General features: G+C 49.3%; 1 protein-coding gene across 1 annotated transcript in view; it reads left to right on the top strand.

Moving 5' to 3' along the window:
• OXSR1 (oxidative stress responsive kinase 1) overlaps nt 1–27,152 on the top strand; it is a 783,663-nt gene that overhangs the window by 604,442 nt on the left and 152,069 nt on the right. Inside the window, exon 14 of the mRNA XM_086940877.1 lies at nt 21,046–21,119. Within this exon, the coding sequence (XP_086797003.1) occupies nt 21,046–21,119 (74 nt within the window). The remainder of the gene's footprint in view (nt 1–21,045; nt 21,120–27,152) is intronic.

The raw sequence follows: 27,152 nt of genomic DNA, 5'->3' as shown, positions 1-27,152 counted from the left end.
AAATCATGACATTTATATTTCATAGAAATGGAAAATAAGCACCATCATACTTCCCCAACCCCTTCAACTCTATCACCACACCATGTTCATTCATATTCCGAGAAGCAACCCTTAGAACTTTCAGTGCCCTCATACAATGAATAATGGGCAATAGAGCAGCAGGGATATTCAAGGCATGATTAGAGTGCATTTGCAGAACGACTCTTTGGAATCTTACATGGGGAAAGCACCCACCGGACAACCCTTCAGCATGCAAAGTTATAGCAAGAGCAGAAGATCGCCAGAGGGCAGTTAAAAAAAAAAAAATCTATCCCACAAGATCATCCCATATTCATCCGTGTGGAAGTCCCTCCTGACTCCCTGGAATACGCATTTTTTTTAAACTCTTTGTGGCAACATCCGAGGTAAGGCTAAAGGTTGCCCAAGGCAGAGACACCACTGTCAACAAACAGTGACCTTCCTCTAATCCCCCCTGACCACTGAACACCTGCTTGGAGAGGATTGGGGTTCACACATTTGTAACAGGAAGTAGATAACTTGGATAATTAGGTGCTGTCCATCATAGTCCATGAATATTGTCTTGAATTTCACACCAACCCTCCAAGTTACACACCACACCATCAAAAGTTCACCAAGTGCCATCACAGGCTGTTTATGGAGGAGGTGCAAGCAATTTTACCAAGACACAATCGACTTAGTGGTAGTGCATCAAAGAAGAAAAGTTTTCACTGTGTACTTTCTCATTACTAGAAAAGACACAACTTTGAACGCAATCTTGGATCTTAGAGCTTCTCGTTATTGCATTCGATTCCCTCACTTCAAAATGATGCTTTTGCAGGGTGTTGTTCTGCTTCTAGATGCACGGTACTACCTGGTGACTCATAATCTCAAGGAGTTCTTCCTCCACATCCCCATACTCTAGGCTTAATTTCAAGATCGAAGATTGGTTTTAAGCGGAATATATTACCAATTCAAGGTGTGAATGTTAGGGGTTATCTTAGCACGGAGAGTTGTTACCAATTGTTGAGCAAATTTGGTTTCACACTTCAGTGCCCACCAAATCCATGTGTTTCATACCTGGGCGACTGGCTGGTAAGTGGCAAATTGTACACAACCCTCACCCCTGCCTAACAAATTAAACAAATTCTCCAGAGACTAGGATTTATAATCAAAAAAATCCCAGATGTGTCTACAGCAAACCCAGGGTTTAAGGCAGCTACACTCAGTGCAGTGATAAGGAAAGTTTACCACCATGAAGAAATAATAATGACATTTGGGAGACTGTTTACCTTTACCAGATGTTACGTCCTATGACTATACTAATTATATTCAAACTGTTGTGCTTGATGGTGTCATGTATTGCTCTAGTCCTAAATGCAAGATTAGACAGGCTACCTTTACTGGAATGCCTTGCTAGGCAATGGTTACAGGCGACTGGGATTGAGCATTTTAGTGTTGTTGGTACCCAGCTTTCAGCACAAATTACAATGGTGAAAAAAGAAAAGCTTGTTATTAAGCAGATCTATTTTTGGCCCACAGCTCTGGGAAGCGGTGGTACAGAGTCATCTCTTCCCGGTTTTCGAGCTCATGTGGGTTCCCTCACTATTCAGGGACAATGGTCTCCACATGAACGGTTTAAATCAGTGTGTTAGAGCTCATGGCAATACAGCTATCTCTTTGAGCGTTCAAACTAGACTTCGAAACAGTGTGTTAGAGGCATGTGTGCTGCGGATACACATGCTTTGTACAAGTCCGAAATCTAGTGTTGCGCTCAGATGATTACAAGTTGTTTTTCTTCCAAGAAGTTTAACTTGAGTCACAAGGCTGTGTGACTCCTCCTCTTGGTAATAGTTTACATGGTCATCAACACGATCTTCAGATTGTTTTTTTTCCACCGACTGGTTGGGCTGTAATATCTTGCACTCTGGTTCGAGACTCCTCCAGGCTCCCCTCGGTTCTTTAGTATCCACACTCCATGGTATTGTCTTGACCGGTTACTTTATTGCATCCCAGCGATCACCCTTCTGCGTAGTGTCTCTTCGGCTTGCGCTCATGGCCCACGGGCACGCCTGGCTGGGTATACTTTAAACACTACCAACATTTTTCGGAGAATGATGTGCTAATGGAACACACTCCGTTAAGTTTCTGTCCGAACTGTCATTCCTAATATCCTCATACTGACCAACACTCTGTTTGCAACCTATGCCTCTCCCAATCATCGAGAGGAGAGCTGTGAGGCATGCAAGTCTTTGATATCTAAAAAAGCTCCTTGAGGCCGACGTGCTTGACAACAGGAAATGCAGCGCAAGCAAGCGGACGATGTACCGGACATCTTCTGTCGACATCAAGAGGAGGATGAAGAACTTCAGTGGCACAGGAGGAATCGCTGTTGATCTATGATTCCGATTCAGAGTCCCAATCCGATGACGACTCAACCATTCTTCAACCTGCACAGAAGCATCAGTCAATGAGTACTTAGACCTCTGATCCTAACCCAAACCATCGGCTTCAACCAAAAAGACTCCACACGGTCCGCCACTGCAAAAAAAGCGATGACATACACCGCAAAACTGATTCGTAAGCCCTTTCTCTGACTCTGCTCCCAAAATTCGGCATTCAGCAGTGGCCTCAACCTCCTCCACATCTGGGTCTACAGCCCATCGATCTTCGGTCTCGGCACCGAAACCCAGCTCCAACTAAACTGAAGCTTCCACCTCTTAAATGCTTTGTTTTTGGACCAAAATCTCAGCGGAGCCGATCCTCGTATATTTTTCAAGGACAGCCAACCTGAAACAAAGATTCATCATGGAACCAAAAGAATAATCCTCCAACCAGTAAAACAACAATCTTCTAAAAAGAAGTTGTCTTTTGAAGAGGCTTTGGATGTTCCTATTCAACCTATAAAAATAGAAGAGTAATGATGCTGCCACTAGCCCATTGCACATCCCTATTCCATCTTCACCTACAACACAAACACCACCTCCACCATCTACTCCACCTCACTCACCACATTTATCTGAGGCAGGTGACATTTTCCTCACTCACCAATAGGAGAAGATGATTTGTACATTTGAGAAAACCTACACCCAGGAGATGCTTGGAATGACTGACATTGAACGACAAGAGTATACAGACACTGATCTATATCACCTAAGACTATCACCACCTGATGATGCCTCTGCATATCAGGATTTAATAGCAAGAGCAGCAACTTTCCACTAGGTCTCCTGATAAAAGGATTGAAGAGAGGAGGATTTTTTTTTGGAACTTTGTCTAATGCCCGAAGAGGGGCACAATATTTACCATTACGTAAAGGCATGACAAGTCAGGCAAACACTTCTTAAGACCTTGTCAAAGCTAGAATCCTAATACCACTCATTGACAAATAATACAAGGCAGCACCATCAGATCCTACATTTATTAAAGGCCAGTTAACCCCAGACTCTTTAGTAGTCTCAAATGCAAGAAAGAGGGTTAGCTCCCAAACCTCAGGAGACACCACCTCTAGAGAAAGAATCTAAACTAATAGATAGATGCTTCTGGGAAACGTGCTGCTACACAAGCAGCTTATCATTGGTGTATAGCCAGCAGCCAAGCTCTATTAGCAAGATATGATTGGGCCCATTAGGACGAAATGGAAGGGCTCCTTCAACACCTCCCAGAGGAGCACCGGAAAAGGGAACAAACAATTGTTAAAGAGGGAAAGCTTATTACCAATAACTCCACTAAATGTGCTTTAGATGCAGCTGACACAGCTGCCAGAGGTATAAACACCAGTATCCTCTTGGCCTGCATGACTAAGGGTTTCAGGATTAAAGCTTGAGGTACAACAGGCTATTCTAAATCTACATTTTGACAAGGAACATCTTTTTTTTGGACCTCAAGTGGATACAGCCATTGAGAAAATAAACAAGCATTGGCATAGCAAATAGGTCTCGCTTTTGGGACCTTATAAGTATTTAGTTATGCAGCACAATATCCTTGTTGCTTCTACATAAAGTGTTGCATGGCTAAACACTTATAAGGTCCCAAAGACTAGACCTATTGGTTATGGCAATGCTTGTTTTTATTGCAGCTATATTGTCCTATCCCTGCACTTGCTGTTCTTGAACAGTGACATCTGTGCCACCCAGATTTTTTGTCTCTAATTCTGATTTACATAAGCAGTGTTTTCTATGGAAATATAGCAAACCGGGTTCAAAATCGTGATGAGCGCAAACAGCATGTGATGTAAAGCCAATTTACGTTTTCTAGCACAACGTGGGATATCTATCTGAAAGAGACACGTTAGTGATAGATTCCTTACCTTAGAATATCCCCAGGCGTCCGACTGGATCCGGAAATGTTTGCGTAGCAGTACCCTTGCGTGTCCGTGGGCGTCGTCTGCGGCTCCGCATCCGTCGAGGGCGCCGTGATGACGTGGTCGGAGTACTTAGACGCCGCCTCCGCGTGCTGACGTCAGTTCTTTTTTCCGCGCCAGTAAGCGCAGATCTGGAAAAAGCAGTACTTCAGTCACTTTTGCCTTGACTTTTTGATCCCTTTTGATAATTTTTCTTGAGTCTTGCGACTCCAGACGGTGCCGATAGGGATGCCAGGTTTCAAGCCTTGTGAGGATTGCGACCGACTGATGTCGGTCACCGACCCTCACCGTCGGTGTCTCCACTGTCTCTGCGTCGACCACGACGACAAGACCTGCCCTGACTTCAAAAGCTAGGCGGGAACGGTCCCGCAAGCGACTCGAACTCCGGTAGTCGGCCCCGCGCCGCGAGAGGTCCCGGTCCCACAGGAGGTCGAGGGACAGGACGCGGGGTCGGAGCCATCACAGCTCCGAGAGTCGACTTCACTCCTCCAGGTCGAAGTCGTCGTCAGGTAAGCACAAGAAGTCGAAGAGACGTCATCGCTCTTCTGACTCCCCCACAGACCCCCCCCCCCCCCCCCCCCCTCCCCCCCGGCCAGCTCCATACCCTCCGGTCCCTGGGCAGAACGCGACGGCGGGGGTGATCGAGCGCTTCCTCAGGGCCATGAGGTCCCTCTCTTCCCCGACGGGCTCCGCGGCGCCTTCGGGCCCAGCGGACCCATCGGGGGCTTCGGCCCGAACGACGTCTGGTGCTTCGGCCCTGACGCCGCCGGGCCCCCTGCTGGATCCGCTTCGGGATCCGGGTCGTCGCCGGTTGACCTAACGACCTCACCGGCGCCGGTCCCTCAGGTGTCACCTCCGGCGCTGTCCTCGGGCGGCGCCGTCCCCGATGCCTCCCTCGCTCCGGTACCGGCATCGGAACGGCGCCGCTTTCGACGCCGCTTGGAGTTTACCTTCTATGAACCGGCCCCATTGTTTGACAACCTTGATTATCAGGGGATGGGTGATGAGAAGTATTGGGAGGGGTCTGAGGACCCTCTGACACAAGAGTGTCAGTGTCAAGAGGACTGGACAGGTGAGGGGGGATGCCAGTGGTCTGGACACCTCACCAGACACTGGCTTTGTCTCACCTCCTACTGTGGCTACGGAGGAGGGGGCAACCTACAGTGTGGTGTTGATGAGGGCAGCCAAGGCCTTGGGCCTTGAGCTCCCCGTCGCGGCCGTGAGGACTAATCTCCTCACTGAGGTCCTTAAACCGTAGTCAAGCTCGGCCGAGCCTCTGCTGCCGTTTAATGAGGCCTTGACCGACGTTCTTTTGGGCACATAGATAGCCCGTAGATAGGAACGTGGCCAGACGCCACCGCCCGGCCCCGGGCGACCCATGTTTCCTGTCCACCCACCCCACCCCCGAGAGTCTGGTCATCCAGGCTTCGAATTCCCAGACCACATTCCCGTTGTCTCCGCCGGACAGGGAATCCAAGAGGTATGAGCAGTACGGCAAAAAGGTATTCTCACCCCTTAGTCTGGGACTGCGGTCTTCCAACACCGCATACCTCTTGGGCCACTACACCCACTCTTTGTGGGATACAGTAGCGGAATTGCTGCCATAGTGTCCGTTGGAGGTACGGGCCAAACTCTGCCAAGCCCTTGTGGAAGGCCGGGATGCAGCAAAATGTTCTATCCGGTGTGGGCTGGATACCACAGACTCACTGGGCAGAGCGATGGCAACGGTGGTGGCGATTCGTCGCCACGCCTGGTTGAAGTCTGCCACCTTTTCGGCCGATGTCCAGATTACACTAATGGACATGCCGTTTGATGGCCGTCGCCTTTTTGGCGACAAGGCAGACCATGCGCTTGGGCGCTTTAGGGACTCCAGGGCTACTGCCAAGTCTTTGGGCCTCTCGGGCCCCGTGCCAGCAAACGGGTGCCTTTCGCTCCTTTCGTGGCCAAGGAAGGGGCGCCCCCCACACATGCTGCCAGCCACGGACTGCAGACTAACATCCAACGCGGTGGCGGCCGTGGAAATCGCCGTGGAGGCGGTTGGGGACAACGGCAAGGCCAGTCCACACCTTCCCCCGCAGCATCCGCCTCGAAACCCTCCTAGTCTGTGCTTTCAGGCCCATGTGACTCCAGTGGGGGGCAGGGTTCGCCATCACCACTCCCACTGGCGCACTGTCACATCGGACAGGTGGGTGCTGCAGATCGTCCGAAGGGGCTACTCCCTTCCCTTCGAGACGACCCTTCAAGCCATGCCACCGCAATACCACCGCGTATCGGGGGGGATCATCTGCGGCTTCTGCAGGAGGAAGTTATGGCCTCTTGGCCAAGGGGGCGATCGAGCGTGTTCCTGGGTCAGAAGTAGGGTATGGTTGCTACTCCCACTAGTTTCTGGTACACAAGAAGGGCAAAGGGGGCCTATGCCCTATCTTGGACATCAACGGCTTCCTCTGGAAGGAGAAGTACAAAATGCTGACACTGGCTCAGGTCTTAGCTGCCCTGGACCAAGGAGACTGGATGGTAGCGTTGGACTTGCAGGACGCTTATTTCCACATCCCCGTCCTGCCGGCCCACTGGCGCTACCTGCGGTTCACGGTAGGCCACGAGCACTTTCAGTTTACCGTGCTCCCTTTCTGCCTTACCAGCGCCCCACGGGTGTTCACGAAAGTGATGGCGATGGTTAGGGGTTTCAGTCTTCTCCTACCTAGACGACTGGTTGTTGAAGGCGGGCTCGCCCCAGACAGTAGTCGGCCACCTCCAGACGACAGCTGACCTTCTGCACCAGCTGGGGTTCTCCATCAATGTGCCGAAGTCGCACCTGTGCCCCTCTAAAAAGCTCTTTTTCATCAGAGCGGTTCTTGACTCGGCGCAGTTTCGGGTTTACCCCCCGAACAGCGGGTTCGGGATATACAGGCTCTGATTCCGATCTTTCAGCCTTTATCCCGAGTCTCGATCAGGTTGACGCTGCAGCTTCTGGGGCTGATGGCTTCCTGCATCCTTCTGGTGCATCATGCCCGTTGGCGGATGCGGGCTCTGCAGTGGACCTGAAGTTTCAGTGGGCCCAGCATCAGGGCAACCTGTCCGACCATGTCCTGATCTCGGAGGGCACTGCGAGACAACTGCAGTGGTGGCTCACGGACCGCGATTGGGATTGGGTCAATAAATAGTATTTTCCTAAATGTTGCAAAAGAACATTAACTTTCATGGTTGCACTTTATTTAAAATATTCGATCAGTGCCATTGGCGGAAGGTGTCACAGAGTTCGCCCCGGGCGGGAGGGGGGTGGAGAGATGTGGTGAGAACAAGAAAAATATATCAACCCCGAGAAACAAAAGGGTAGATTTGAGGGCGAACAAGAATAACAAGCAGCATGAATTTGGAGAGGAAGTGTGGAGTGGAAGAGAAGTAACCTACCGGGGGGCGACAGAGAATAACACACGCAAACTATTTTGTTTTTTAAGTGAAGCACCGCCTGTGAGAAGAAACAGAAGCAACGGTAGGGTTCTGAGCGGAAGCAATAAGAGGGGGTTGGGCGGGGTATTCATCTGGAGCCACATGGGGTAACATGGAAGCAGCGTGGGGCAGTGAGTGCTGAAGCCACACAGGGAAGGGTGAGGGGGTAGATGTGAGAGCAACATTGGGTTGTGTGAGGGGATGGATACGAACTGAACACGAAGAGGGCAGGAGGGACGTGAAAGCACCATGGGGAGCCAAAAACACAGAGGAGAGAAGTGCACGAGGAAGACAGCTAAGCAACGCGACACGTCCGTGAAAGCGATCACGAGGACGCGCTCTGTGGCAGGAGAGGGGTGGAGCGCTGCACGCTGCATTGGTGAGGTGGAGCGAGGCACCCGCACGCTTGTGCGCATAATCGCAAGCTGGTGGTAGGGAAAAGCCTTTGTTAGCACTTCGAAAAGCCTCTGACTAAATGTCTCGGCCAGGCCAGCGCATGTGCTGGATTAGGTGAGACCTAAAAAGGACACACAGGTTGCAAAATCAATGTGGGCCCTCCAGATAAACACCTACAGTGGTGCCTTTCGAAGGCCCAATACAAGCAAGATGCAAGATCCGCTGCCACAGACACCACTGAGCCAGCATACAAAACCCAAGGACAAACCTCTACTTCAAAATACTTTTACAAAGGTTCTTATAGAGGGAACAAATTTAAAGTAGAGCGGCAGAAAAACAATACCCATTCCTCAAACCCTAATAACAAACAATAACTTCTTATCATCCCCTCAGATCACTTGATACCTGTCTGGGGTCGTCTTCAACAATTTCTCACCACTTGGAAATCAATTACAACAAATCAATGGGTGTTGGATATTATCCAACGTGGTTACTGTCTGGAGCTCATTACAACTCCTCCAAATATTTCACCTTGCGAACACGAACTGTCCATTCAACCAGAAATTCTCCTGCAACAAGAAATAACTAATACAAAAATGATCAATAGAACCAGTTCAAAAAGAGTTTCAGGGAACAGGAGTTTATTCACCATACTTATTCCCAAAAAACATGAGTCACTATGACCCATTCTCAAGCTCAGACCATTAAATCATTACATCATATCAGAACACTTCCATATGGTCATGCTTCAAGAGATCATTCCTTTGTTACAAAAAAGAGATTTCATGGCTGACTTGTATCTAAAAGGCGCCTACTTCTATATACCTATTCATCCTGCACAAAGAAAATTTCTCTGGTTTCAATTTAATGGAAAACGCTATCAATTTCAAAGTCCTTTCATCCAGGATTACCACTGCACTAAGAGTAGTCATAACATTTCTAGCAGCACATCTGCGCAGAAAAAACATTCATATCTTTCCATATTTAGATGACTGGCTAATAAAAGCAAACAGCCTCAGCCTTTGCAAACAAAATGTTCAAGAAACCCTAACCTTACTACATCAACTAGGACTTACCATCAACCTACACAAGTCCCATCTGCAAACAGCCACCATACAGTTGTACCTAGTGCTCATGCTGAACACCCATTCAGCATTGGTAAACCATAATGCTGACAGAATACACAGCACAGTAACATTAATTCAACAATTTCAAGCAGGGAGTCAAATCCCAGCCAGAACACTTCTAAGACTTCGAAGCATGATGGCATCTTGTATTTCCATAGTTCCACATGTCAGACTACACATGTAATTGGACACAGTCCATGGATCAACTTCACAATCTAGTGTTGGTAGACAGCCGCACACATCGCTCTCTTCAATGGTGGAATTCACAAAATCTATCCGCAAACAATTCGAATAGCAGATGCTTCCCTAATAGGTTGGGGGTGCACATATCCAAAACCTCACCATTCAGGGAGTATGGGATTCCAAACACAAGAATCTCCATATCAATCACTTAAAGTTGCAAGCTGTTCTAGCTGAGAAAGACTTCCTCCCTCACCTACAAAGTTGTCCTAATTCGAACAGACAATATGACAAATATGTATTCTATACAAAAACAGGGAGAATTCACTCTCTCCAATTCTCTCGGCACAGAAAATATGGAGATCTGATAGAGGCTTCTAGCCGTAGATTCCTTAACGTAGAATTATCCCCAGGCGTGAGACTGGATCCGGAAACTTTTTGCCCAGCATCCCTGTGCGCCGGTGGGGCGGCATCACGCAGCTCCGCCCAGGCGTTGCCCGCGTGCATGCCGTCAGCGAGGTCACATAAGTCCCACCCCGGCGCGTCTATGCCAGGTTTTTTCTTTTCCACATGCAAGACGGATCTGGTTCATGCCCGGGCCTGTTTAGGCCTTTCTCTTCTATCCTTCGTGTGCTGTGGGAACAGTGTGCGGATGCCTTCGGGCTCAGACTTTTTCGTCTTGTGGACACTTAATGTCCGCAACTGACTCTCACCTCATTTGCATGTGGTGCTCGGGGGAGGATCATGACTCCACTGATTGCAAGGCGTGCCAGGGGTTGAAGTCGCGGCGGGAACGCCGGATGAAACTTCTTTTGACTCGCATGTCCAATCTGCTTCGTCACCTCGCTCAGCCTCTGCAGAAGGTTTTCGGAGCGTCCATCATAGTAGTCGTTCTCAGCCCTCTCCTGTGCTGCATCAGTGTTGCTCCCTTGTGGGTAAGTGTCCCAGGTTGTCCCAGAGGGCTGGTTTCTGGCCTGTTGGGGGCGTCGGCCCCGCGTATCGTCTCCCTATTCACCATTCCCCGGTGAGGGGACGTCGAGAGCCTAGATGGAGACATATGCGGCGGCTTTGCAGGCCTCGCAGGCTTCTCCTCCTCCTCCTCCTCCTCTTCCTCCTCCACCTCCTGGGACGTCGGCGGATCCCTTGCGCCATGCAGGGCCCTCGACGGCTTTGCTGGTGGCTGTGGCTCCGGCTGGCTCGGCTCCAGGCTCGGGGATGGGGTGCTGTTGGGGTGCGGTCCTTCGGGGGTCTCTCCTTCGGACCATAGCTCCTCTGCTTCGCTGCAAACTCCTGCGGGAGTCCCTGTGGTGTTTCGGGAGGTCGCTGGGGCTCAGGTCACATCCCAGAGTCTCCCTTTCGACAGGCGACGGTCTGAGGCCGAGGTGATGTCTCAACGGCACCGGCAGCTGCTGGCCCTGGCGGTTCCACAGGGGTCGGCGGATCCCTCTTGTCCTGTTTTGGGTCGAGGCTGGAGGGGGACTCCTCCCCGGGCCTTTCTCGTCCCAAGGAGGCGGCTGCCTCTTCGGAGGTCTAGTCGGGGTCGGCGGTGCCACAGGGGTCGAAGGGCCCCTCTCGTCCCCTCGTGGGTCGAGGCTGGTGGGGGAGTCCTGGTCAGTCCCCGGGTCCCTCTCGTCCCACCGCGCAGGCAGATGCCTCGCCTGAGGTTGAGTTGGCCTTGGCGCCACTGTGGGGGTCGGTGGACCTCTCTCAATCCCCCCCAATCTCCTGTGGTGTTGGACGACTACGCACTGCTCCAGGTTGCGGATTCTATAGCACCGGACAGGCTTCAGATTGTGGATTCGTCCTCGGACGTCCCCTCTTCTCCCGAGGTTGCGTGCCTGTTGTTGTCGTCCTCACCGGAGACTGGCCATCGCGTCGTGGCTTTCTCCCCGGCGTCATCAAAAGACAGCTCCTTGCCGTCGCCACGGTTTTCGCCGGAGGAACCACAAGTCCCCCGCTCTTTGGCACCTCTTTCTCCCTTTTGGGCCTGGCCCTTGCCCACTCCAGCTGGCTTTGGGGACGGCCGCCTTAGCTTGCAGCCATCGCCCACGGAGGAGCAGCTTTTTCCACTGCGGGGCCCTACGGAGGCGGATGCGGCCTTCAGTCGTGCTGTTTCCACGGCTGTGGGAATTTTGTGCATGGGAGATCCGGCTTCCCATTTCCCAGCGGATCGTCTTTTGGAGGTTCTCCACCAGGGCTCTGGTGGACGGGAGCTGCTGCTCCCCTTTGAAGGTTCGCTCCATTCTTCTCTGACGGGGACTTGGGGATGACCCACCATGGGGGATACGGTGTCCCAACACCTTCTCCATTGACACCTTCCGGCGCCGCGCTACCCGGCGTGTCTTTCTCTCCACCCCTCTGCCAGTGGCCCCCTGTTGCGGGCCGCCTCTACTTCCCTGCCGTTGCTGTTGGCTCCAACTTCCCGGGAGGCCCGCTGACTGGGATCTTGGGGCCGCAATATTTTTTGCTTCGGCCAGTGCGGCTCTGCGGGCCCATAAAGCTTTGTGTAATGGTTAGGGCCACATCTTGCTTGTGGGACTCAGCTGAGTCCCTCGGATCTGCTACTTCTCAGGAGGATACGGGTGTCGACCTGCGGACCCATGCATTAGATGGCCGGGAGCTGGCGGCGTTTACTCTTCGCTCCGGTCTGAAAATCTCGGAGGTGCTGGGTCGTGCTATGGCTTCTTCTGTGGCCCTTCGCCGCCATGCTTGGCTTCGGGACAGTGTGTTCGCAGAAAATGCGCAGGAACGGCTGGTGGATCTTCCCTTTGATGGCACCCCTTTGTTCCACGCCCTGGCGGACTCAGCCATCTGGAGGATCTTGGCAGGGCTTCGGCCTCTTCCTCTTCCTCTTCTCCTTCTCCTTCTCCCTCTCCTGCTTCTCCTTCTCCTCCTTCTCCTCCTTCTCCTCCTTCTCCTCCTCCTCCTCCTCCTCCTCCTCCTCCTCCTCCTCCTCCTCCTCCTCCTCCGTGACCGGTGAGTTGGGCTAGCTCTCAATGATGATCTTCCTTTTGGGCAAGTCGCCCTCGCTGTTGTAGTTCTGTGTGTTTTATGGCCACTCAAGTCCTCCTTCAGGCTGTGGTTCTGTTGGCTGCTGGATGGCCTTTCTTTGCTGTGTATCTCTTTTCTTGGATTACCTGCCCCATGTTGGCCCTGCAATTAGGCCTCTTGTTTTTTTCTCATTGGCTGCTTGGCGAGCCTTCTGCGGGTGCTTTTTCCCTGTGACTTTTTCTGTTGTCCTCTGCTGCGGAAGCTCTTCCAAAGAGGGTTCCCATGTCTTGGAACTTAACTTATCCTATTAGTGGTAGAGGTAGCTGTTATATAGCTTATGCTGTGGGTTTGTGGTCGCCTTCAGGCTTCTGCTCTCCATGGCGTTCATGTACGTTGCAGGTGCAATTTCCCCTTTGCTGGATTACTGTCTTAGTGATACCCCGGGTGTCTTCCTCGGGGTCGCTGTGCTGTGTGCTAGGTCTGACCTGCTGTCTGAGGCCTAGCGTCGTGGCTCTGGTTCTGCTTTTTGAGTCGTGTGCACGGACCCCTCGCTGAGGTTTGTCCAGGCTCTTCTTCACCTTCATGTTCTCTATCTTGGAGGCTGATATGTTTTGTTTTCCTCCTTCTTCCTGGTGTAGCCTGGACGGTCTTCAGGGGGCCGCCGGCTGTTCTTCCTGCTTTTGACTGTTTTTTTTTGTTGTTAGCGCCTTTCTGTCTGGTCTGTTGCCTTCCGACTCTGGTGGGCTCACCTTCTTTTTCCTCATTTTCTTGGGCTCTTTAGGTTGTTCTTTTCCTCTTCCTTCCCCTGGCGTTGGATGGAGGTTCTGTTGCCTTACAGGGGCTTGGGGTGCTTCGGCCTCCCTTGGCTTTGCCCTTGGATCCTCTGTTGAGGGTGAACGGGCTCCCTTTTTTTTCTTCTTTCTTCTTCCATCGCCCCCCTTGGGGTCAGTGGTGTCTTGCTTGTGGGGGTTTCCTTTGCCTCGGGGGATGAGCCTCTTCGCCTGTCTGTTGGACTAGTCCCCTATGAGACCCTCTGTTATGTCCAGGCTGGTGAGGTCCTTTTGCAGACCCTCCTTCCCCTGGGGTATGGATAGGGTATCTATTCTATGTTAAGGAATCTGTGGCTAGTAGTCTCTATCAGATGTACGAGTTACTTACCTTCGATAATGATGTATCTGGTAGAGACTATTCTAGCTGCAGCTTCCTTCATGGCCCGCCCGTCCTCCCCATTCTGCGAGGACCTTTGCTTGGTCTTCTGCACTCTCGGGGGTTGGCTAGGTCTACTGTGGGTGCATTCCTTGTTCTTTTGACAGGTTGTTTTGTTCTGTTTTTTGTTCCTTCCTTCTCTATTGGCGCTTTGGAGGATGTATCTAGGGGTACTCCTGTGCCCCTCTGTTCTGGTTGTTCCAGGTTTGAGGCTTGCCTTTCCGCTCATTCCTTCTCTCCCTCCCCTCACTCCCTCTTTGCTACTAAGGGTCCTGGGCCTTCTGCTAACCACTGACTTGGGGACACCTGGTTGTGCCTTGCACTTTGCCCCTTGGGGAATTCTCGCACTCTGTGCCAGGGTTGCTTTGGAGGTTGGAGTTCCCTGTTTGTCTTGGAACTGGTCCCCCATCGTTATTCTTGGTGGAGGTCATGGCTCTGCTACATGTTGTTGTGACATTTTGCTTATGTTTCTTGTCTCAAAGGGGGGGCTGTCTACATGCTGGCAGGGTGGATGCTCAGGGCTGTGCTCTGCTCTTTGACTGCTCCTTATTGTGTTTTGTCACCATTCCTTTCTCTGATGTTTCTGCTCTTTCGCACACTGTTCCCATACTACCACAGTTTTGTCTGATGGCTCCACATTGTGGTGCGGAAAAGTTCTCCGAAGGAAAAGGACGTAGACCCGCGGGGGTGGGACTTATGTGGCCTTGCTGATGTCGCGTACGCGGGCGACGCCTTGGCGGTGACGCATGATGCGGTCCCCCGGCACGCAGGGATGCTGGGCAAAACGTTTCCGGATTCAGTCTCACACCTGGTGATAATTCTATGTTCAGTAATCTGCGGCTAGAATCGGTTCTACCAGATACATCCTTACCGAAGGTAAGTAACTCTTACATTAGAACTACATCACAACGTTCACCTTCTAGCAGAACATGTCCCTGGGGCAAGCATTCAAATTGTGAACTTTCTGAGCAGTGCACAGCAACATGTCCACGAATGGGAATTCCACCCCATGGTTCTTCTACCATGCTTTCAAAAAAGGAGGTTCCCACAAATAGAACTATTGCAACAAAAGAAAACGCAAAAAGCCCACACTTCGCAAGCAGATATCCACACCAACATTCCAAGGGCAATTCTCTATGGATCATTTGATCTCGAATATTTGTATGCCCTTTTCCACCTCTCCAACTACTTCCATTCATGGTCCGGAAACGTGGGCAAACATTTCTTACCATTATACTAATAGCTCCAACTTGGGCTCACCAACCATGGTTTTCAATACAGTTTAAGCTATCTCTAGTTCCAAATGAGAAGCTTCACCTTAACCTGGACCTTCCCACGCAAATCCAAGGAACATAGAGACATACCAATCCCAAAGAAATTAATCTTGCATTTTGGCTCCTGAAACCTTCGAATTTGGATACTTAAATTTACCTTGAGAATGTATGGGCATTCTTAGAAAAACTTGCAAACCTACTACAAGGCAATGTTAAGAGGGTAAAAGGCAAATATTTGTTATATTCTGGCACAAACAAAACATCAACCTTTTTCATGCAAAAGTATAAACAATGACTTATTGCAGTTACAAACTACATGGTTGGCATATACTTCTATACGATGACAACTTGCTCCTATTGCAGCCTATTTGCATACTAGACAGCATTTATAATTATTTTAAATCCCTGTTATAGCCTTTATGGAGGAACTTAAGGCATTCCTCCTAGACTTGCACCAGCATGGAACTTGAATATTGTGTTTACGCATATGGATCCTCCTTTTTGAACACTACATTTTTGTCAATTGTTATACTTATCATGAAAACTTGCCTTTTTATTCACTATTAGTTTACTTAGAAGAGTAGCACTAGGCTACTGTTTACTTGACTCAGCACAAACATAAATAAGATGTTAAATGAACAGGCAAGCATTTATTTAAAGGTTACTTTAAGTTAAAGAAAGGAAGTAACTAGGTCTCGCCTTTGGGACCTTTAAAGTGTTTATTATTATTATTATGTTTGCACTTGTAAAGCGCGCTGCTACCCGGAGGTTTCCTGGCGCTGTGCAACGCTGGGGAACCCGTCCTGGCTTTCCCTGTGGGATGGTCCCTGCTGGGAGTCCCCAGGGTGGAGCAAGGCATCCCCGGCATTGGGGGGGGGGGGGGGGGGGGGGGGGGGGGGGCGTTGTGGAGATTAGGCAAGCTAATGCCCAGAGTTACCAAGTGAGACCCCAGATTAGAGTAGGCACCAAAGCGAGAATTATCGAGTCCGCTGACCCAAGCCCACGACCCTGCCGCGTCGGGAATTGAACCCTGGTCCCGGCCGACTTCTGCTCCCGGATCTGCCGCCTCTAACTGGTGAGCCACACCACTCCACATTTAGCCATCCAGCACATTATCCTGGGTGCTGTCACCATGGACTGAAGAGCTGTACAATTACTAGACACTGGATTATGCAGTCCGATTCAGGAATACATGCTTACCTCAGAAAAACTTTCGCCATACTCAACCACCAATGCACTGCACTCTGAGATCTGACGGATACCACCAGTGCACTTCAGTCCAAGGTGTTTCCGGTGCCACTGCACACTGCACTCTGCGATCTCACCTGTGTTACCAGTGCACTGCACTCACACAGGTCTCAGGCTCCACTGAGCACTATACTTATAGATGTCCTGCTTTCAAAAATGTCACAAGCACTGACAACATGGCATAATGTGAAGAATCCTAAATCTCAAAAAAGCCCTGCTATCGCAAATGCCATAAAGAGACATAACAAGATGACCGACTGGTTAAACGCTCTCTGCTGGCATTTGCTTTAGCTATTTTGTGAAAACTTGGGTAGTATGTAGTCCCTTTGAGTTACATAGCATGCACGGAATTCTGAGACAGCGGTTACTTGGAATGCATGGAAGCCGTGAGTAATATTTTCTGGCACATAGGTTCACCCCCGTCCCCTAGCAAAGCAATAGCCCTAAAATATGTAAAAAGTTATAATTCAATGGGTTTACAAAATGTGAGTGCTTTATGTGCAAACATTGAGTGAATTGGTATTGACAAAATGGTGCACATGTAGTTTGTGTGCTAATAGTGCAGTTAAGGGCAGACTGTTTTGATGCACCTTAACTGTGTGCTAATTTCTAAAAATAAGATGTTTCAGTGATTATTTATGCATTTGTATGGTGTAGAGTTTGCAAGTGGTTACGTTATTAAATACCCATCTTGCTTTTGGAAAGCATGCACCTGATAAGCTTATCCCGGATGCCTTACCCGTGCGACGCGCTGTTAACAAGACAGTATCTTTTTATAGTAACTTTGAGTTTGGTATATGGTTGTGTGCTCTTGAAGCGGTGCATGTTTTATTTGTGTTATGCCTCTTCGTAACATGCTTGTGCGGCACATTAAGCAGAACGTTCTTATGACTTTGTTGCTGTGTATTATATTGTAATTGTCGCATTCTACGAAAACAGACAGGCAGCCAGCATGTAAGCTGTTTGGTAAGCGCTGACACCTTATTATCTTGGCAGTGAACAGGGTGCGACAAGAAGAGAGGGGTGATGGAAGAGAGCTGAACAGGCCCTGGTTAAGAACTGAAAGCAGATGCATAGCTATAAAGATTGCTATCGCCCTTTCACATTATATATGGGCCTTGTTTGGAATGCACATATTTACTGAAGTGACCGTAATTACAGAATAGGAAGCTTCCCACCGTGATACAACCCTGGGTGAAATAAAACAAGCAGTTTGCTCATAGAAGTAGAAGCGTGCCTTTTCGTTCTTGTCTATATTTGTCATTTGCACGCCTAACGTGCATAGGCACGCACATTGTTTAAAGATTATGTCTCCATACACAATGTTTTCAGTTAAAAATCTGAATTAAAATGAACACACGCTGCCTTTCAGATGCTCCTAACCCACATTACAAACTACAAAATAGAAAATGAGCCGTAACTAATCCTGTGAGGTTAACCCAGTCACAAATGCATATTTCAAATAAAGTGTAAATGCCTTCAGAGTGCACTTATGAAGCAACAAAGTGTTAAAAAGTGTTAATAAAGAAAAAAGAAGCTTGCAAAATAAAAACATTCTTTAAAGTGTGCAGCGTCTGTTTTCCCTTTGCCTGCCAAAACCAGCAGGATACACAAACCAGAAACAGAAAAAAGTGCCAAAAATTAAACGAAATAGGCAGAGGAGCAAACCTGCATGTAGGAGGGCCAGTCTCGAGAGACAGGAACCACCCACTGAAATAAGTGACAAATGGGGGTTTTAACAAGTGCACAAAATAACTAATGGAGAGTGAGAGGTGTGATTAATGCCCATGGAAGAGATGCATAAGTTCTCGCAGAGCAGTCTATGCGTGCTGCTAGGCTCAACCAAAAAGGAGGGAAAGTGAAATTAAATAATTGCCTTGGATCACGAATGTGGTGAAGTGGATAAACCGGATGGATCCCAGGTTTTTGGTTTCACATTGTGCAATTTGTACACTAGCTGTATATGCGTTACTTCCCCTACACCCACCTTGACTCAAATACTCCTCTCCCCAACCTCTCACTGCCTTCCTACTGGTATCAACGTGTCCGAGTCACATTACAGACCAAACTTTGTGGTCCCTGGAAAAATGTATGGGAGTACCCGTGCATTACTGTATATATCACTTTATATTTGTGATATTTTTTTCTTTTTAGGTCTCGCCTGTCGATGCGCATGCGCATCGAGCAAGCGAGACTATAGGGGCTCATCCACTCTTTATCTAACTGCAAGGAATCGTGGCGATTCCTTGCAGTGCCCGTGACTTTTAAGGTCAATGCGCATGCGCATTGAGCTTATGCGCATGCGCATTGACCTTAAAAGCTCGTGCGCGTGCACGTCCGTCTCCTAACAACACACACACACCCTCTCCCCCGCTCCGCCCCCTCCCGCCGTGTCGCATTTCTCTTTCTCCTCCCCCTCCCCTCTCTCCCCTCCGTCTGGTTTCACACACACCCTCTCCCCCGCTCCGCCCCCTCCCCGCCAACACCGCCTCGCGAGCTCGTCATTCCAAACCCGCCCTCCCCCGCCATTGCATCGCTGTATTTCTTAACAGTTCACCCATTTACTCACAGTTTTCCCCTCCCGCCGTGTCGCATTTCTCTTTCTCCTCCCCCTCCCCTCTCTTCCTTCCGTCGTGTCGCACCTCTCCCCTCTCCGCCCCCTCCCCGCTCCGCCCCCTCCCCCTCCCTCCGTGTCGCATTTCTCCTCTCCCTCTCCGCCCCCTCCCCTGCCCGCCGTGTTACGGTGAAAGGCTTGTTTTATAGTTGACAAAAGTTAATTTGTTGACACCAGCTGTCTTTTTCACCTCGCGATGAAATGTCACAAACGGGAATAGTCCTCAGTAAAGATACAAGCTCTACCTCCGCCTTGCCTCGCAGTTCCCCTTAACATTGCATCGCTGTATTTCTTAACAGTTCACCCATTTACTCACAGTTTTCCCAGTGCACCTACATTCAGGCTGAGTTGGTGATCGCCACGGTTGCACGAGTTTCCTTACACCGCCATTCCTCTTACACAGACTTGGAAAGACCGGAAAATAAAATAATTAAAACAACATTTGCTGTTTTATTTGCGGATGACAAGGTTACTCGCCATTCCAATACTTTAGAAAAATAGCAACAGTTATTGTACTTACTGTTTTTTTTTTTTATTGATTTTTTTTATTTTCATTACAATTATTGGGAGAGGTTTTGTGTACAGCTCCCATGTTTTCGCCTCGGGTACGCTCTGTGGTTCTGTGTCACGTGTCTTGAGAAGTCACTGCTTTAATGTTATATATATTTGAACGAGCTGGTAATGCGTCACCCGAAGATTTTTCTGATGTAACTGTGTTAAACCCTGCTCCTAGCCTTACTCGGCAGTAGTGTGAGCAGAAGCCTCTGGCATGTTGGTTAAAGAGGGAAAATGCACGCTTCTTTGTTCAGTGCAATCAGAGTGAAGCTCGCTGAGCTGCCTAAGATCAATTTCTTCCTTTCAGTGCAGGGTCGCCGTGTATCCCAGAGGTGGTGCAGGGCGAGGCGCCCTTGCAGCGAGTTGCTCCTGCGCCGATAGCAGGCTCTGGTGTTTGCGGTCTCCACGCTGGGCTTGCGCGGTTGCTAGGCCGTGTCAGATGACGCCTGCTCACATGACACCCGTTACAGAGAAGTGCGTGGCCAGCATTGGAGCACCCTCGCAGCCGGGGGCAGGGCAGGGCAGCACAGCACGTCCAGGATTAACCTACCACAGCACAGCCCTCCTGGCAGGTCTTGTGACCGAGGGACTGACTGTATAATCCCACCCTCAACCCCTCACCCTCCCTCACCCTCACTCACCCTCAACCCCTCACCCTCACTCACCCTCAACCCCTCACCCTCAATCACTCACCCACACTCACCCCCACTCACCCTCACCCACACTCACTCACCCTCACTCACCCTCACTCACCCTCACTCACCCTCACTCACCCTCACTCACCCTCACTCACCCTCACCCTCACTCACCCTCAACCCCTCACCCTCACTCACCCTCAACCCCTCACCCACCCTCAACCCCTCACCCTCACTCACCCTCAACCCCTCACCCTCAACCCCTCACTCAAGACAGACTTTACTTGGGAGGGAGCCCAATGGAGCACCCACACCCTCACCCTCACTCACTCTCACTCACCCTCACTCACCCTCACTCTCACTCTCACTCACCCTCACTCTCACTCACCCTCACTCACCCTCACCCACCCTCACTCACCCTCACTCACACTCACCCACCCTCACTCACCCTCACCCTCACTCACCTTCACCCTCACTCACCCTCAACCCCTCACCCCCACTCACCCTCAACCCCTCACCCTCAACCCCTCACCCTCACTCACCCTCACTCACCCTCAACCCCTCACCCTCACTCACCCTCAACCCCTCACCCTCAATCCCTCACCCTCACTCACCCCCACTCACTCACCCCCACTCACCCTCACTCACACACCCTCACTCACCCTCACCCTCACTCACCCTCACCCTCACCCACCCTCACTCACCCTCACCCTCACCCTCACTCAACCCCTCACCCACCCTCAACCCCTCACCCTCACTCACCCTCAACCCCTCACCCTCAACGCCTCACTCACCCTCACTCACCCTCACCCTCAACCCCTCAGCCTCACCCTCACTCACCCTCAACCCCTCACCCTCACTCACCCTCACTCACCCTCAACCTCATGCTAAAGATTTACAAAAAAACCCATAAACAATTCTAAATGCACTAACTCTAATGCTGCGAGACCTATTGCATTTCTAATGCTTGTTTATGTTTGAGATTATCTGAAATAAATTGTTCTTCTTTTAGGCTCCTACTGCAACCGTTGTGCCTCCAGCCCAGGAAGAAGTAAAAACTGTAATCAGTCTTGTATTAAGATTAAGGTAAGTGTATTGCCGTAGGTTTGATGGAAATTGATTATATCTGTTAGATAATCTTTTATCTTAATGCCATTTATTTGAATTGCGTTATTGCTGTTTTAGATGTTGAATGCCTGAGCGCAGTCCCTTTTATTCATTCATTATCAATTGAAGCTTCTCCAATTTTATAGTGTTAATTCGAAGGAGTAGCACTTTAAGTATCTTTCACTCCCTTTCTCACCAATTCCAGCCTGAATATGCTTCTTAGGGTTTTAGTTTTTATATAATCATTCTGATTTGTTATTCTCTGAACGACAATATAACATTAATTTCCTTCTAGGCATGATTCTAATGGCTGATGGTTCCTCTAATATATTTTCAATGTGTCTGTTTGCACCTGCCCTCTGTCTCTCTGCCAGGAAGCATTTGTGTCATCTTTTAAAGTATACTTTGCAAAAATTGTTGAACAGATTTTACACACTGGAAGAATATGGGTGGCATTCAGGATATAAAATCAATAGGGAAATGTCCACTTTACTCCAGTATTGGAAATTTCATAGATTCACATCCCTGAATTATTCCCCGTCGTCGAGGCATAAGTCTCCGGTACATATAAAAGCAATGCATAGCATTATAGCAAACTGAAAAGAGGCCTAGGCCCATTTTCCTTTTGCAACCCATAGCCTTCATTATGTAAAAAAGGGCCAAAGTTTTTCCTAACTAATCAGCTGTCCACACCCTCTAGAACACTCCTGAGAGAACCTCTTGCGCCTCAGATTTTCTACTGCACGTTGTGCTAGAGAGTCTCCTTTGAGCTCTGCTCAAAATCTTCAATTTATACTCTGTGACTGGAATTTGGGAGTTCCCCATTTTCTAGATTGAGTTTTTGGAAACTTCTCTATTTCTTCTACCATGGCTGACAAGGAGAAGAAACGCTTATTTAGAGCTTGTGCCACCTGCTCTAGGAAAAGGCTTTGTACAGATGATCCACATGAAGACTGAATATATTGCCTTTACCCAGATCATCAGACAAAAGAGTGTAAGATTTGTCGCACTTTCTCCAATAAGACCTTGTGAGATCGTGAAGGAAGGCTTCTACTCTGGCTCCAGAAGGTAAAGGCCAGGAAGGAAATCCTCTCAAGTGACAGTGAGGAGGAGTCCACATAATCCAGGAGATCTCAAAAGAGGAACAGATCTCCACAGGCTCATACCTCGGGTGAGAGGCCTGAAAAACCCCCTAAAAAGACCAAGCCAGAGTCTTCTCTTCAGGTCGCAGTCCCTCAAAATTTCCTTCAGGAAAGTCTGAGGAAAAGAAGGGTCATGCTTCAGAGGAAAAACAGGCTAAGAAGACTTAGTCAGAGCCGTCAATCTCCTCCAAAGGTAAAAATTACTATTAAAAAATCTTTTTCTACACCTTCTGAGGTGAAAAAATCTGCGTCGTCGACTAGGAGAACGTCAACGAAAACACCATCATCGACGAAAACTGAGGTAAAGGCTGTATTGCCATCGACGCTTCCGCCATCGATGACGAGCCCTTCGACGAAGGCAGTGACGACCATGTCGTCGACGGGACTGTCAACTATGACCTTGACCATGGGACCGTCGACGACGGTGACGACAACGTCTACGATAGCGTCAACGGTTATGATTTCGGCTACGGCAGCGACGACAATCTCGTCGACAGGCTCGTCGACGACAGAAAAACTACAGGAGAAACGTTTTTTGGCCTGGAAAAGAACAATAACACCAGAAGTTACGTCGCCAAGTAAGGTATCACCACTGGTTCCTTCTCACCTTCTGGAGGAGGAAGATTCGGAGGAAGAGGATGATGGTGGTCCTTTGGGATACGCTTGCAGGCCATCTCAACTAAAGGTTAAGTACCAGGAAGAAGACTCACAAGATGAATATGAGGTTTTTCAGAGTCATCCTTACCACCAGAAACAACGAGAAGAGGTGACCAGTGTGCCCTCTTCGTTGTTGAGAGATCTTCAATCTATGCTGGAAGATTATAGAAGAAGATATCCTACACCTCAAACGACTAAGGAAATCCCTGACGTTACACCTTGGCCACGCTCTGTACCAAGTACGCAGATGCGCAGATGAGATCTTGCCGGAGCCTTTGGCTAAGTCTCTGCCATCGAGACCCCAGCGTCATCCTGACACTACTGATGAGGAACATGAGGATAGGGAGATTACGGATCCTAGCAAGGAGTGGGACGTTTACCTCATTCCTTCACCTGCGTCCCCTTCACCGAAACCTGTGGATTCCCCACCAGAGGACTTTGGGGAGTTTCATAACCTGATGGAAAGGGCCACTAAAAGATTCTCTCTTTCCATGTTTGAGGATAAGGCTGAATGCTTTTTATACGACTTTAAAGAAACCTATCGTAAATAGGTTCGATCTTTGCCGATTGTGAGTTATATTTGGGAGGAAGGCTTAAAGGTGATGGAATCACCAGCTACAGTGACGCCAGTACTTGCGAGATTAGACAAAAAGTATAAAGCGCCAGCAGATGCCCCAGCCTGCCTTTTGGGTCACCCCAAACCGGATTCAGTGATTACACAGGCGGAGCAGCAAAAATCAAGAAACCTTTCCGCTCCGATAACTGCACCCCCGGACAGAGAGGGAAGAAGGCTGGACAACGCAGGGAAGAGATTTTCCTCGATGTCAGCTGTTAGTAAAGGCTGCAAATGCTCTAGCCATCCTGGGAAGGTACGACAGGCAAATTTGGTGTGACCTGTCACCTTATATTGACCACGTGCCGGATGAGGAGAAGCAAGAAGCCAGAAAGATTCTTTTGGAGGGGGAGAGGACGTCAGCAGAAATCCTAGACTGCGCTATGGATATAGCGTCAACAGCTTTCAGGTCTCTAGGAGGAGCAGCGGTGCTGCGCAGACAAGGGTGGCTAAGGGCTACGGCATTCAGACCAGAGGTCCAAAATAAAATCTTGGATCTTCCGTTCAACGGCGAAGACTTATTCGGCAAGAATGTGGATGACGCGCTGCAGAGTATCAAGAAAGACACTGATACTGCCAAAGCTTTGGGAACTCTGCAGTACAGAAAGGTTCCATTTCGTGGCTCTAAGGGTAGGGCCCAAACATCATACAGAGGAGGATATCAGCAAGGAGATATTCTTCTTATACCTCCACTTCTCAACCCTACCGTCAGCAGTACACACAGCGACAATTGGTAGGTTATTCCAAATCTGCTCCAAGAGGTAGAGGAGGTAGTCAGGGTAAGGATGCCCGACGACAATGACAACCTGCGAATGCTCATCACACCGGATACACTGGGATCGTATGTTCCCCTGGGTGGAAACATTTCCCGGTTTCTTCACACTTGGCAAATTATAACCACGGACCGTTGGGTCCTCAACATTATTCGATTCGGCCACACTCTAGAATTTCTTCAGACCCCCCCTCGGACGCCACAGATGCATCACAAGGTCAATCGTTTGCATCAAATCCGAAAGGAGATTCGGAAAATGCTCCGAAAGGGAGCAATAGAACCGGTACCGAATTCTCAAAAAGGAGAAGGATTTTACTCCCGCTTTTTTTCTAGTCCGGAAAAACATCTTACAATGGCGCCTTATACTGGATCTCAGATCCCTGAATACCTATGTCAAAAAACAGTCATTCCGGATGTTTTCTCTACAGGACATCCTTCTACAATCAGAACACCAAAGCAGATACTTTATTATATCGACCACCGGGGCCAGCTAAGGCATTTCTGGATTCTTATGGGGACGCTTTGGCAGATAGATCATTACGTTTTTCGAACTACCTGCTTCTGGGGGGATCTTAATTTACATCTTGATGTTATAGAGTCAGTTGCTTATCTTGAGATTCTACAGATGGCCCAGTTTTCACATTGGGTGAAGAATCCGACCCACCAATGGGGACATACCCTTGATCCCATCTGCGCTAATTTCCCTATATCTGTAGAGAAGCCTTTACAGGTCGCTTGGTCTGACCATTTTGCCATATTTTTCTCTTGGGCTGTGCAACGTCCATCGTGGCAAGCCAGTTACCATCGCCCCCCTTCTTCTAGAAAATTGGAAGCAGGGCAACTTAGCGGCCACATGGCAGCTGCGCGGCCTCTCCTTCTTGGAAACTTGGAGGATAATGTGTCTAGCTTTGCCGATTGGATTTCTGATTCTGTCAATGCTCTATCCACTCCTGGTAATTGGAAGCTTAGGAGAGAGTCTCCCTCTAAGCCATAGTTCACTTCGGAGCTGAGAACATTGAAACATGCCTGCAAGGTCCTGGAAAGAGCCTGGCGTTCCAGTGGTTACTGTCCCACTGCCAAGCAGGCACTTCGAGCCAAACAGAAACTTTACTATTCATCTATTGGCATAGCCAAGGGCTGTTATTTTTCCGGTCGTATTGATCGGGCCGATAATAACTCTAAAGAAATATTCGCCATTGTGCAGAGTTTTGTGGCTCCTAGGGCCCAGGCGTCGGTGATACCACCTTCAGTTACCTGGTGTAATACCTTGGTTAATTTCTTTCAGGAAAAAATTGTCAGTATACAGCAATCCTTTTCGAATGGACCCAAAAGAGCTATGGCTGCTCCTTTGGGGATACAGGAGAGGGAGTTGGGATGTTCCTTTTCTGCATTCAGCCCAGTGGACTTGTCTACTTCGCTTAGAATTCCTAAAGCACTTAAATCTGGCTCGCCTAAAGACCCTTTTGCTGCTAGGCTCCTAGCGGAAGTGGCAGATACCATTAATACTGAAGTCAACCTAGTGATCAATCAGTCGCTTCGCGTGGCCAGTGTTCCGCTTCTATGGAAGCAAGCATTAATCCTGCCCCTCCTTAAGAGCCGTCCATTGATCCGTTGTCTCCTGCCAATTATTGGCCTACCTCGCTCTTGCCAAGTTTGGCTAAAGTTTGTGAGAAGGTCGTGACATCTCAGCTTACCAAGTTTGTAGAGATGGCTGACTTGTTACACCCAGCACAATCGGGGTTCCATGCTGCTCATAGCATGGAGTTAGCACTTTTGGAGGTAACCAAGATGATCCGGGAGTGCCTGGATGCCGGCGGAAGAGCTGCCTTGGTTATGCTTGATCTCTCGGCGGCATTTGATACGGTGCCCCATTCTTTACTCCTTGATCGCCTAATGGCAATTGGTATCTCTGGTTCGGCTTTAAGTTGGATTCGATCTTTTTTGGAGGCTACATCACAGCAGGTGTGGCTTCCTCCTTGTGCTTCTGTGCCGATGCATTTGTCTACTGGCGTTCCGCAGGGGTCATCCCTTATCCCTCTCTTTTGTAACATCTATGTGACTCCGCTGGTTCACCTTGCGGAGTCACTGGGGGGGGGGGGGGGGGGGGGGGGGGTTCTAAGGTGATGGTCTATGCGGATGACACACAACTTCTTTTCTCTTGAAAGAGGGGAGAGGACTCGAAGGAGGTTGTGCAGCACTGTTTATCCTCTGTGTTCCACTGGCTGGCAAGCGCAAAGTTGAAGTGCAATGAAGAAAAATCTGAAGTACTCCTGTATGGCTCATTTCCAGTGGATTTCAGAGAAAGGTTATGGCCGCCAGACTTCCCCCGCCCTACCACGAGCAGGGGACAGCCAAGAATCTCGGGGTTTGGTTTGATGATCTGAATTTTTCAACTCAGATAAAAAAGTTGACAGGGACTTGTTTTGGCACCCTGAAAATCTTAATGAAATGTCTTCCTCTTGCCAGTCAGCGCTAAGGAGACTGTGGTCCGGGCGCTGATTCTATCCCGTTTAGACTATGCCAATGCCCTTTTGGTCGGCAGCCCTGAATATTTGACTAAAAAACTGCAAGTGGTCCAAAATGCGGCAGCTAGACTACTACTGGGACTTCCATCTAGACAGAGTGTTTGTACCCATTTCCACACCCTGCATTGGCTTCCAGTGGAATTTAAATTCAAAATACTGTCCATTGTTCATCGCGCCCTTTATAGGCTAGGTCCTATTTATTTGCAGAAGAGATGTCTTTTATAAACCTACTAGACTACCTCGCTCGTCGGATCAGCTATTAATGCAGAATCCTCGGTTCAATCGCCATAGGCTAGGCGGGAA

Source organism: Lissotriton vulgaris, chromosome 10 (assembly GCF_964263255.1).
Source record: "Lissotriton vulgaris chromosome 10, aLisVul1.2, whole genome shotgun sequence".
NCBI lineage: Eukaryota > Metazoa > Chordata > Amphibia > Caudata > Salamandridae > Lissotriton > Lissotriton vulgaris.
Note: the sequence above shows the minus strand (reverse complement) of the source record. Positions and strands in the feature narration are given on the sequence as shown.